The 14,296-nt window shown below is 42.3% G+C and overlaps 1 protein-coding gene across 2 annotated transcripts in view; it reads right to left on the bottom strand.

Moving 5' to 3' along the window:
* The window catches only part of LOC124145941 (laccase-2-like), a 33,460-nt gene that overhangs the window by 17,960 nt on the left and 1,204 nt on the right, over positions 1-14,296 (bottom strand). The window contains exons 1-2 of one of the 2 annotated variants that reach the window (XM_048390921.1): positions 12,408-12,437; positions 6,723-6,943 (exon numbers count right to left, since the gene is read on the bottom strand). In XM_048390921.1, the coding sequence (XP_048246878.1) occupies positions 6,723-6,923 (201 nt within the window). In that variant the 5' untranslated portion in view covers positions 6,924-6,943; positions 12,408-12,437. Of the gene's footprint in view, positions 1-6,722; positions 6,944-12,407; positions 12,438-14,296 lie in introns of those variants that run through there. The other variant, XM_048390920.1, reaches the window with a different exon arrangement.

The raw sequence follows: 14,296 nt of genomic DNA, 5'->3' as shown, positions 1-14,296 counted from the left end.
TGAAGCTTCCCATTCATAAATTGTGTGACCAGTGTCCCGTATTCATGATATGTTAGGGAAGATGTGTTGTACATTTGTTATTTTTAAAAGGAGTTATTTCAGAGAGGCGGGACTGACCAACCGATCCCCGTCAGTCGCCGATAAGCATGGGTTATAAAGAGTGTCTTCCAAGATTCCCTGCACGTGTAAGACAGTATAAACTCTACAGTAGTGTGGCCCGACAAACAGTTTTACTCTCGCCAGCAAACGGATTGGACGTGAACAACATGAAGAAAGCATCAGAGATTAGACTTGACCCTAGAGATATATTTAGGAAGACTACGTTGAGAAAATCACAACAGAGAAAGAAACCACAAGCAGCCAAGAAGTCGACGCTGAAGACAAAGAAGAGACAGGTAACACCTAAAATGAAAACGATGACAACCAAACAGGGATCGAAGACAACACCCCAACCCGTGAAAATACAACATGTGTCGGAGGTGAAGGCTGTGGTGGAAAGGGCACTTGCTGCCTTGAAGCGTCAACAGAGTCAAGGGTATAAAAGAAAGCTTCATACCCTCTAATCGCACACCGTATTGGATCACCATGGGGATTGCCCCCTGTCTGAACTGTGAAAAAATGTTTGAAGGAGAGATGTCATGTTACGACACAGGAGAAATAAACATAGCATACCGCCGCCGTTACAAGCATGGGTTACTGGGCCTGCTGCCTGTGGAAGCCAAAGGTGAAGACCATCAAGGATTATTTACCAGTGTGTATTGTAAAACCAAATTAAAATACACATACTGATCGCTTTTTTAACATACTCACAAGTGTGCTGTGAAGAAAAGAGTGTCTTCCAAGATTCCCTGCACGTGTAAGACAGTATAAACTCTACAGTAGTGTGGCCCGACAAACAGTTTTACTCTCGCCAGCAAACGGATTGGACGTGAACAACATGAAGAAAGCATCAGAGATTAGACTTGACCCTAGAGATATATTTAGGAAGACTACGTTGAGAAAATCACAACAGAGAAAGAAACCACAAGCAGCCAAGAAGTCGACGCTGAAGACAAAGAAGAGACAGGTAACACCTAAAATGAAAACGATGACAACCAAACAGGGATCGAAGACAACACCCCAACCCGTGAAAATACAACATGTGTCGGAGGTGAAGGCTGTGGTGGAAAGGGCACTTGCTGCCTTGAAGCGTCAACAGAGTCAAGGGTATAAAAGAAAGCTTCATACCCTCTAATCGCACACCGTATTGGATCACCATGGGGATTGCCCCCTGTCTGAACTGTGAAAAAATGTTTGAAGGAGAGATGTCATGTTACGACACAGGAGAAATAAACATAGCATACCGCCGCCGTTACAAGCCCACCCGACGCCGCAAGTCCACCCGCCATTACAAGCCCACCCGCTAACGCCGCCGCCGCCGCAAGTCCACCCACCGCCGCCGCTGCGTTGAGCCAACCCGCCGTTACAAGCACATCCGCCGCCGCCGCCGCAAGTCCACTCGTGGCTGCCTCATTTACCATGTATATCTGATCTTCGAGAACAATTCAAGTTCCTGATTCCCTCAAATGCGCTCGTTGTTAGACCCAGTGGTTGTGGAAAGTCTGTGTTTACCTCTCATGTACTCCGGCATGGCCTGATCCAACCCCAACCTACCCGCATCGTTTGGTATTATACTCAATGGCAGCCATTATATAAGGACCTCGGTGAGCAGCTGCCTCAGCTGACCTTTGTAAAAGGAATTCCCTACGATATCTTGGACGAGGATTACTTTGATGCTCGTCAACAGAACGTGTTGGTCCTGGATGATTTCCTGGCCGAAGCAAAGCACGACAAGCGTATTTCGCGGCTGTTTACTCAAACCTCACATCACAAGAATGTATTGATCTTTCTCTGGATACAAAATCTGTTTCCGAGAGGTAAGGAATCGAGAGACATTGCTTTGAACGCGCATTATGTCACCCTGTTTCATTCCCCCATAGATAAACAGCAAATCAAACTCTTCGCTCGTAGAATTTTCCCCGAACATATGGATCACTTTTTGGCTATGTATGAAAAGGTTGCTGAAACACCCTATGGACAACTCACCATCGATCTAAAACCTACCACCAAAGATAAGGATCGACTGCATGTTAACCTCATAAATAAGGAAAACAGGAGAACAACAGCACAGTCTGAACCTGATCTGCGTAGGGAGAAGTTGACTACAACAGAATCTCTGGATCGTCCTCTGACACAAGAAGAGAGATTGCCCCAACATCAGCTCACGCCAATTGAAACCGATTCAGACACGAGTAGTGAGACATCATTGACTATGGCCACGGCTTGCGCAGATTGCGGGGTGCTGATAGATAACATGCACGATCTACAGCGACATATCAAACACTGGTGTCCGGCCAATAGCCTTCAACCTAAGAGAAAGTGTGCCAGACTCGAGAGTGATGACGATGACAGTGACTTTGACGACCTAGCCTCTTCCCAGAAAGGCAGTGGTCTTGCTGTCAAACCTCCACGTGGGAAGTCAACATTCACCAATATGGAAGCCGAGGAGAGGCAAAATGTAGGCTTACAGCGCATCTGGAAGCAGGTGTTCGATACGTTTCATGACAAGATGAAACTGCAGAAAAAACAGTACAAGCGACAGGGACGAACGCAAGAATGGATTGAGAGAAGATTGAAACTGAGGTGGGAGGATCTAGTGCACAGTACTCTCAACTATGCGATGGAATATACCACGTACTTTAAAGAGGCACCTCTGTTTCAAAACATGCTATACAACCTGGGAGACATGAATCCTTCCACGGAACAATCCGTTCTCAAAAATAAAATCAAACTCCTCCTAAAACCCAAGATGAAAGAGATCCTGCCTTTGATGGATATGCCGGAAATAGAAAGTGAGACTGAATCTGATAGCGTTGCAGAGGATAACGACGGTGATGACGAGGAGGAGGATGATGATCGTGAGCAGAACGATTAGGCATAAATACCTATCACTACTATATCAGTCTAACAATCAGAAGAGAATGCCGAGTCAACGCCACGCGTCTAGTTTGATTCATATTTTGAAAACACCTCGTAAACTGAGGCGTTTGAACGATAAGAAACGCCGAATTTCCCTGTACGTGAGAGGAATTGTGAAACTGGGACCTCCTGGACGGAAATCGTTACAAGCAATGGATAAAGCATAGACTATAGACAACCATTCAAACTTAAAACAGTGTAGAAAAGGAAACATTCAACAGTGCGAAATGTGTTTCAAAACATGGACTCGCTGTTTAAACAATAGGGCCTTCGAGCAGCAGAAGCATGTGTATATGAGTGACTAAATAATGTTCCAGAGTGAATACTATTGTCCATTCGTATATCACGGCTTTGTATGGAACCGATTGACTCGAATCAATAAATGATACGAATGAATTGTTTGGTTTTTTTCTCAGTTTTTGGCATATTAGTATATAGTCTTCGTCATAATACACCCGTCAAGGTCTCGGGTTATAGAATCGACCTTCAGTAGCCCATGCTTATCGGTGACCGACGGGGATCGGTTGGTCAGTCTCGCCGACTCGGATGACACGTGCCATCGGTTCCTAGTTGCACAGATCGCTGCTCATGCTGTTGATAACTGGATTGTCTGGTCCAAGCTCGTTTATTGACAGACCACCGTCCTAGAGCTGGAATAATGCCGAGTGTGGCGTAAAACTAAATTCACTCACTCACTGATACCAATACATCTAAAAAGTAATGTCATCGTTTAAATGGTGAGTTTAAACGCATATTTTACCCTTACAAGGACGAGTGCATTCCACACACCCTTCCTGTTATCCAATGTGTCACTGTTTACAGTTCGGGCGAACATAACCCTATAGACATGTGTGCGGGCGAGTTCATCAAACAATTTTCCATGATAAACTCTGTTCTCTCTTCGAATTAAGGGTGAGTATTGTAAACATGAAAATGATGTCCTATAGATTGCTTCCATCACTTTCCCAACAAACCTAGCTTCGTGCCGTCACACGGGTACATGTACTTATCAGTTTTCTATCTATTTTCAAAATAGCACGTTCTGAAGTAAAACTGTGCACATCATGTTACACGGTTAAAACTCAAACCGTAGGGCTTATTTGTCATCGCGTTAAATGGAAAAGCTAGCATTGAAACATCAACTATGCAAGTCGGGACAGGGCTGAATAATTCTTTACAAATGGTTCACAATAGTACGCAGCGCGGGTGATTCGAAATCCGGTTGCCTTCAGCGTTATAGTCAATGCAGGGTGACGTGACTTCCTCGTTCTTGCGCGCTAAATGTAATTAAACGACACTGCTAGCTTACTGATTGTGAAGTCTTATCTATTTTGTCTATATTTTTTTCTATACAGGTTGTCTAACGTTCATGGTGTACAACGTGTAGACCGTACAAGATGAATTTGATCCAGCTAGACGTACATTTTTTATTCCTACATTACCCGGCGTATATCGTGTTGACACAACCCGTCTCTATTGTGGTATGATGTACTTTCAACACACACCCTGTATTCATCAAACCAGGTCGCACGCTCTAGCGAGCGCGGGTTAAACGACGAGGCCACGTGAGTTGTCAAGCGCGCAAACCTTTCATTCCCCACCCTTTCCCGACGCGCTGTTGATGCATGAGTCATCCTATCCGATCACGTGACTTGGATCAACCAATCACCTTCGCATCCGCCTGGATCAACCAGATCAACCAAAAAAGGTTCCTGTGGACCCGTTCTATACTACTCACTACGATAGTTTGGATGTGTTTTTCGTTTGTTTTTTCTCTGGGATGGGTTGTAGCGAGGGTATCCTTAAACGGGCATACAACCAAGGGTTTTCCCCAGGAATGTGGAAGTAGTCAGTGTTTACGCCATTTCAAGAATACAGTCACGTGAAGAACGTCATGTTGAATGTCTTTCAGAGTTGGGTAAGTCAGTGCGTGATGTCATTGGTAGAATGAACAAACTGACCCATTCTGACCCAGCCAACTGTAATCACGAGTATGGCTAACCCACCTGAAAAGTTAGTAGTTGTTCCCACTGACAAGGCCTCAAATAACATAACTATTATATGTTAGTATCATTAATTGTTTGATCAGGGAACTTGGTATAAATGTCTTATCAAATAATGCCAGTATGTTAACTGAGAAAGAAATCTGCCAAAATCATAAATCAGTACTGTCAACTTTTGACCTGACTCTTAAAACTGACGACATGTCCATTCCTCTTTTGTACTGTATTCCAAAGCACCCTAAAAACCCGTACACAGAGAGATACATTGCTGGGACCGGCAAATGTACCACCAAATCATAGAGAACTCATGTCCAAAAGGGTAACCATCATCCCTAATCCGACCGCCTCCGTGGTCTAGTGGTAGAGCGTCCGCCCGGAGAGCGGAAGGTCCAGGGTTCGATCCCCGACCGCGTCATACCAAAAGACGTTAAAAGACGGTGCTTGTTGTTACCCTGTCTGGCGCTCGGCATTAAGGGGCTAAAACAAGGACTGGTCGGTTCGGAGTCAGTATACTGTGTCTGAGTTGGGTATTCATGTTAAACTGCGGCATGGTATCTCAGTGAGCTAGCACTATAAATCGGCGTCAGTCCGGACTTGTACAAGCAGCCACACACACACACACAAACACACACACGTACATGCACGTCGCTATATAAGTGATCTTGGACGCGACGTTAAACCCCATTTCACCTCACCTCACCTCATCCTTATTCCAGTCAAGGAGGGTTTTCTTTACATTCTATATTTTCTTTATATTTGAGCAAGTGGAGTTAATATCACGTGGATTCTCAAAAACTCGAAGGATTTGCTTGACCTTTTGCAACGACAGAAAAGAACCAAGTTCCATTCTGTCAAGACATTTGATTTTTCAACTTTGAACACCACTATTCCACATGACAAATTAGGGGGAAACTTCATTCCTTGATCCATGGGGGCTTTTGTTATAAAACATTGCGAACACAGATACAGTTACGTATCTATATTCAGAGGTTCAGGACAGTTTGAGAAAAATGAAAGCAAATGACATCTGAAGTTTACTGAGAAAACACTGTGTGAAATGCCGGACTTCCTCACTGATAACTTAAAAAAAAATTCGGTAAGACATTTAGGCAAGAAGTAGGGCACGAATTGTGCTTCCCTTCTTTCGAATCTGTTTCTTTATGCATATGAATCGGAATTTCTGTTCGGATTGGCAAAGTCAAAACAAGGTAATTTTGCCAAGACGTTTATATTCAGGTATATCAAATAGGCCATCCCCTTCCACTGATTTACCCACCTGAACAAGTAAAAAAGAAGACGAGTGAGACGGCCTCATCTGTTTCATATTTAGATCTATGCCTAAAGATTCAGAGTGACAAAACACTCTCCACAAGACTGTATGACAAAAGGGATGACTTTAACTTTCCAATAGTCAACTTTCCCTTCGTATCGAGCAATATTCCAGCAGCTGTTTGCTGTTTACATGTAACAACGTTTGAGATACAATCAAGCATGCTCTTTCTACCAAGATTTCAAAGAGCGCCAGACGACTCTTGTACAGAAGTTGTTTCATCAAGATTACAACATTCGAGGCCTCAGTTAGGCTTTTAAGCTTGATATTTTGCTAAAAGAAATACAATTCAGCAAGCAAAAAAAAAGCAATAACTGACAGAAATCCCCCTCCCCTATCCCATTATTAAATGTCGGTTCCTCATATCCTACTTGTATGGCAGGTCCTGGTAGCATCCTGTTCGTCGTGATGATCCCCCTCCCCACGCCGTCAGCAGCAACGCAGTGTGGTCTGTAGCAGTCGGTGATGTTGTACGGGCAGTCATAGCAGGCTTTGGTCAAGACGTAGTAGTATTCTACTGTGAAGTTGTACACGCAGGTCATAGGGGGCGCTCCATCCCCACACTCACGCATACAGGGGTGGCTGGCATAATCTGAAATATACACATTCATGATTACTATGCATTGACATGTGTTCAGACAAGAAGTAGGTATCCCCCATGAGCATCAGTTATCCTCCTCTTCTTGCTGATCTGTTTCTTCATGCACATGAATCACAATTTCTGCTCGGATTGGCAAATTCAAAGCAAGTGAATATAGCAAAGGGAATTTAAATTAAAGGGGAAGTGTACACGCAAAAATCACTTTCTTTCTTTTTCTAAACAAAACGCAATTTTAGAATTAATTAGTATCTGTGTTTGAAAATATACACTCATTTTTTTTTCACAGTGAAAGTAGGAAGCTCACAATAGTGTTAAAATGATATGCCGTTATGAGGCCTTCGTTTTTCGAGCTAAACAGGCCTGAGTTATCCCCCTTAGATTATGACGTAATTGGTGCCAATTCAACTGGGTCCCTGTCTATTCTCAACGCAAAAAATATCAAGTACCAGTTTGCGGTAAAACAACATGGCCTACGACACACTCCGGCGCAGTGGTGACTCAGCATATCACTATGCTGGCTGGCATCTGAGACGCTAGAATCACACACCTAGACCTACACCACGTGAAGCGGCTCTAACAAAGCATGATGACGTCATAATGTTTATCAATTGGCACCAATGACGTCATATTGCAAGGGGCATAAGCCATGGTGTTTTTGTTGTGGAAATAGAACACTTGGTAAATGTGAAAAATATAAATCATTTTAATGCGAAAAATATGTTAATTAATTGTGATATTTTTATATTTTTGTCTATGACACTTCTGGGTTAACACTTTTAATGTGGAAAAAGTACAAGAAAAATATGTTAATTTCCGTGTGAACTTGCCCTTTAAACTTCAGGTATATCGATGATTTGATATCGTTCAATAATGATCAAATAGTGAATCCCTTCTATTGATTTACAAACCTGAACTAGACGTAAAAGAGACCAGTGATACCACCCCATCTGTTTAGGTTTAAATCTATGCATGAAGATTTATAGATGCATGAGTTATAAGGCATTGGCTACATTTGTTATGACTTCAGGAGCTCCAGTCTTATGTCTTCACTTATAATCTCTTACTGAACAATCGAGCATAATCTTTGAGCAACAATTTCAGAGTCATACTCTTGCTTGTGTTTACTCAGGCATTGGTTAAGCTTTCAAAACGTTTTGTGTTTGAAATGTGAAGGTCATTTCAAAATTTGATACCTGAAAATTATGCCCGATGCAATTCCATATTTCGACTACCATATACATGAGGGATGACTTCAACGTTCCAATAGTCAACTTTCCCTTCCTATCGAGCAATATTCCAGAAGCTGTTTGCTGTTTACATGTAACAACGTTTGAGATACAATCGAGCATGCCCTTTCTACCAAGATTTCAATGTATGCATTGCTTCAGGTGAGCACTTGTGACTTGCCTTTACGTGTGTTTGTGACAGGTACCATCGGTGGGGCAGGATAGGCGCACATTTACTGGATACCCTTGTTTAACTATTATGTGACACGTGCATAATAGATAGTCGTATCTGTTTGAAGCAGATTTCTTTTGTGAATACACAATGGCAAATGTAATATTTGGTATCACACTTTCTTACTATGCGGAGTTGCGTTCCTTGGGCACGCCAGAATCCTATGATAGTGGGTTCGAATCCCGGTTCGCCCCGATTATGTTTCCAGGTTTATCAGCACCATATTCACCGAAGTGGAAAACGTCTGAGACCTGCATCACTCGGGGCTTTCCTCCCACATTAAGGTGACACGCCGTGATATAACTTGAATACTGTTAATAGCGGCGTTAAACCCAACTCACTCACTACAAACTTTAGTAGTTTTGGGGTTGAGTCCCGTCCGGGATTCGAACCCATACTCTCAGAGTGAGGCACCTAATCGTCAGCATACAAAACCAGGGATCAAACCCACTCTGCCACTGTATTGTGGAGGCCTGGATGATTGAGTGTTGGCTGGGTTTGTACAGTTTGTAGATGGTCTATATGTGGCTAATATTTATACCGTTTGTTGGTGGCTTGAAAACATGAATAGTATGCGGACAGTGTGCAGGTGGATGGTTTTCACGGATAGTATTCAGGCAGTTTATAAATATACTGAATACAAGGATATTAGAAAGACAGTTTGTAGATGGATTGTTATATACATGTATAGATTCTACTCAGACAGTGTGCAGATGGATTGTATACACAGATTGCATAAATGGAAGTTGGGTATTATGTGAGTATAATCTATCTACAGACGTCATAAATGCAATCCATATATAGTTCATCTTCAAGTACACAAGTGAGGTGAGGTGAGGTGAAATTGGGTTTAACGTATATTATTGCATAGGTGTATATACGTGTGTGTGTATGTGTGTGTCTGGCTGCTTGTACTAGTCCGGACTGATGCCTATTTATAGTGCTAGCTCAGTGAGATACCATGCCGCAGTTTAACATGAATACTCCACTCGGACACAGTATACTCCGAGCCGACCAGTCCTTGTTTTAGCCCCTTAATGCCGAGCGCCAGACAGGGTAACAACAAGTGCCATATTTTAACGTCTTTTGGTCTGACGCGACGGGGATCGAACCCTGGACCTTCCGCTCTCCGGGCGGACGCTCTACCACGAAACCACGGAGGCGGTCACTAGCATACATGCATACAATCCACCTACAAACTGTCTGAATACTATCCTTGTATACAACCAATCTGCAAACTGTCTGAATACTATCCGTGTATACAACCAATCTGCAAAACTGTCTGAATACTATCCGTGTATACAATCCATCTGCAAAAATGTCTGAATACTATCCGTGTATACAACCAATCTGCAAACTGTCTGAATACTATCCGTGTATACAATCCATCTAGAAAACTGTCTGTTTCCTATCCACTTACACAAACGCCACTACAAACTGTCTGCATACAATCCGTGTACAGACTGTCTAAATATCACATTTGTATACAATAAATTTATAAACTGCCTGAATTCTATCCGTGTCTACAATCCACCTGCGCATAGTCTGAATACTATCCATGTATGCAATCCACCTCTAAACTGTCTAAATATACATACATAGTCCATCTGCAGAGTGAATACTGTTCATATATAACGTCCATCAACAAACAGTCTAAATGCAAGCCATCTACCAATTGTCTAAATACTATCCATATATACAGTCCATCTAAAAACTGTCTGAATACTATCCATTAACACAATCCATCTACAAACTGCCTGAATACTATCCATACATAATCTATCTACAAATTTTCTGAAACTGTTTAAATACTATCTATGCATACAATCAATCTGCATAATGTGTGAAAACTATCCATGAATGCAATCCATGTGCATACTGTCTGAACACTATCCATATGTACAATACCAGTGAAGATCCGGGGTAGAATAGGTCTTCAGCAACCCATGCTTGCCGTGAATGGCGACTATACTTGTCGTAAGAGGCGACTAACGGGATCGGGTGGTCAGACTCGCTGACTTAGTTGCATGTCATCGATCTCAATTGCGTGGATCGATGCTCATGATATCAATCACTGGTTTGTCTGGTCCTGACTCGATTATTTACAGACCGCCGTCATATAGCTGGAACATTGCTGAGTGCGGCGTAAAACAACAAACCAACCAACCATATACAAGTATACAAACCATCTACTACACTGAATACTATCCATTTATGCAATACATCTACAAACGAATATTATTTATTTATTCATGCTAGCGTATAATATATACTGTTATTTGACCACCTCCAGGTTAATATTCATATTCATTTTGCCTATTGAAACTTAAAACGCCCTCCAAAACAATTATATATTTACTGTTCCCGAACAAATATAATGTGGACTTTACATTGGTACTATTTTGAAAAGCAAAAGTGTTGTTGAGTATTAATATGAGACGTGGCGATGGGGTACACGAGGGGGTAGTAACGCGGGGCATGTGACACATATTTACTCAATGGTTCATTATTATTCAGCTCCCGTCCCGCATGTGGAGGACTGGAAGGTCCTTGAGGCTATATTACAAATACAACAAAGGCTATGTTACAAATACAACACAACCCGGTGTTTACCCCCGTCGCCCCAGCTCTGCGGTTTGTGAATACTAAGAGGGTATGTTTTATAACAACTGTGTTATGGGATTATTAAACAAAAGCACCTTACCGTATATAATTGCATTAACGTCTTTCTTCGTTTATCGTTAACAAATGCGAATATTATCTTTACGTTTTACATTTCTTCTGAAAAACAGTGTTGGAATTATCTTTTAAATATTATGCGTCAAGAACAAGTCGTCACGCCAAGCACATTTCATCCCCATCGTCATCATCACGTGAGCACTTGTCCACTTTGGGTCATTATTGTTCTATATCGTCAGTCAAGTTGGCGGGACACCAAATGAACACATTCTGCCATCCTCGATTGTACAGGGTATTATATCTCCATTCTATTGTGATAAATACCCTGGACCCCTTTGTAGCCATAGCTTCGTTTAAGCTAGATTCGAATGGAACAGTATTAAAAATACCTGTCAAATCAATCTACAAGGTGAGGTGAAATGGTGTTTAACGTCGCGTCCAAGATTATTGCACTTATTATAGCGACTGCATGTACGTGCCTGTGTTTGTGTGGCTGCTTGTACTAGACCGGACTGATGCCGATTTATAGTGCTACCATGCCGCAGTTTAACATGAATACCCCACTCAGACACATTATACCGACTCCGAGCCGACCAGTCCTTGTTTTAGTCCCTTATTGCCGAGCGCCAGACAGGGTAACAACAAGTACCATCTTTTGACGTCTTTTGGTATGACGCGGTCGGGGATCGAACCTTCCGCTCTCCGGGCGGACGCTCTACCACTAGACCACGGAGGCGGTCAAAATCAATCTACAAATCCAAGTGAGAATTTTTTAGAAACACGAGAAAGTACGAGATTGAATGTGTGATGGTCAAAGGTATTTATAATAGAATGTAACTGTAATACCCTGCATTGTCGAGGATAAGAAATGTGTGGTTGTGTTCGTAGGTCAGGCCAGAATACAAGGATCCAAGGATCGTAAGTTAAAGTTCACCCTTATTAGATTTGTTTAATTTGTCAGCCCCACACTCGTTCTTGTGAGTTTCCCTGAAGTGGTAAATATTTAAGACCTACATCTCTTTAGGCATCCCACCCACGGAAACGCCGAATAATGGACGTTGAACCAAACAAGTACAATCAATTTGTAATGTGTTGTTCCAAGAACGCTCACACTTTTAAATCAATAAATTGGGATATAGACATGACAGCTTTAATAAAGATTAGGAATTAAAGAGGGTTTATCTTTACTGCCTTGTAGCGTCAACAGATGAAGGTATAAAGTCACCTGTTCAAACCAGTTGATGCCAATTCCTTTATAGCAACTAATAACTTCATATTTTATAATCTTTTCGATTTCGCATTAAGAAAAGGCACTTACTGTGTCAACCGTCCCGCCCTAATATGTCATATAGTGGCTGGGATTGGTTTCATGCTGAAACAAGATGAAGTTGACATTCTGAAGCAGTGTAGGACATCGAACTCGATGGTAATACTCCTTTAAACAATATTCCGGACACATCGAATGAACTGGTTGTATTCATTGTACTGATTTCAGCAATAGGCTCGCTACTACCCTTGTTGCTCTAGACACGAGGGGGCACGGGTGGCCAAGTCGTCTAAGGCGGCGCGATTCGCTGTGCAGAATTGCGTCCCCTGGAAACGCCAGAAACCTATGATTGTGGGTTCGAATCCCGGTTCGCCCCGATTATGTTTCTAGGTTTGTCAGCACCATACCCGTGCTCGTGGGTTTCACCGAAGTGGTAAACGTCTGAGATCTGCATCACTTCGGGCTTTCCTCCCACATTAAGCTGACACGCCGCGATATAACTGGAATACTGTTAAAAGCGGCGTAAACCCCAATTCACTCACTCACTATGATATAAGGGTAGCGCTATTTTTCAGGGCATTATCATTTGCAGAAGCCCGAGGTCTTCCATTAACTCCATTAAGACCGAGGGCTTCTGCAAATGGCAATGCCATGAAACATAGCGTTACCGTTATTATAGCTAAAATGGATGGTATTTGATATCAAATAAAAAGAAACAACAATGTCGATTTTGAAACATTTACTGCAATCAACACGATTGTCACTGACCCACTTTTACAAATATGGAAACGTCATAGAACAAACCAGATGACGTCACTATTGAACGTTACGTCACCTATCCCTATCCTATGACGTCACCTAACAACGGGCGTGATAATGGCCCGTCGTCAAGTAATATGAGGGCATTATCAAGTTACAGTGGCCCGCTCATTTCTGATAACATGCGGGCGTTTTTATGACAATTCTATACATTTTAGCTATAATATTGCAATATTTTAAAAAGAAAGAAACGTGATGGCATATCCATCCTATCTATCTCATCTATTCCACCCTATTGATAGGCATATTTAGTTCTCGTAAACTAACAACATCATCATCCAGTATTGGTGTCCACGTACTCAGTTGCTATACAATGGTTTGATGTCACTCGAGGTCGTGCTCGGCCATGTTTTCCTTCTTCGTGTGTGTACTTACACACTAGGTGTAAATGTGTGTGTGAGAAGAATATGACGCCAGCATTAGCAATTCTGAGGAACACCTGACATTGGCCACACCACCTTACAAATGGATAAACGTTGTTGCTTGGCGGGCCGAGCCAACGTATTAACTGTGCTACACAGTGCAACATATTTCGTGTAATATGCGGAATCAATAAGAGTGAGTGAGTTGGGTTAAACGCCGCTTTTAACAGTATTACAGTTATATCAAGTCGTGTCAGCTTAATGTGGGAGGAAAGCCCGAAGTGATGCAAGTCTCAGACGTTTACCACTTCGGTGAAACCCACGAGCACGGGTATGGTGCTGATAAACCTAGAAACATAATCGGGGCGAACGGGGATTCGAACCCACAATCATAGGTTTCTGGCGAGCCCAAGGGACGCAACTCTGCACAGCGAATCGCGGCGCCTTAGACGACTGGGCCACCCGTGCCCCCGGAATCAATAAGAAAAAGGCCTGTTTGTGAATTACTAAATATTTTACCTTTAATTATGAAGTATTTAAATTAGGTATGAATATTTTATTATCCGACATACGTCCTCTCCCTCTTCCTTTTTATACCGTATTTACCGTGCTGTATTTATCTAATGTATGATATAGCAATACTCCAGCCATATAATTGAGAAGGGGACACCAGCAATGGGTTTTACATATTGTACATTGGAATCGAACCTTTGTCTATGGCGACGATCCAACGCTCTAACCATAGGTTTCTAAACGAGG

This window comes from Haliotis rufescens, unplaced genomic scaffold (assembly GCF_023055435.1).
Source record: "Haliotis rufescens isolate VD_foot unplaced genomic scaffold, xgHalRufe1.0.p SCAF_9, whole genome shotgun sequence".
Taxonomy (NCBI): Eukaryota; Metazoa; Mollusca; class Gastropoda; order Lepetellida; family Haliotidae; genus Haliotis; species Haliotis rufescens.
This window is presented reverse-complemented; position numbering and strand designations above follow the sequence as displayed.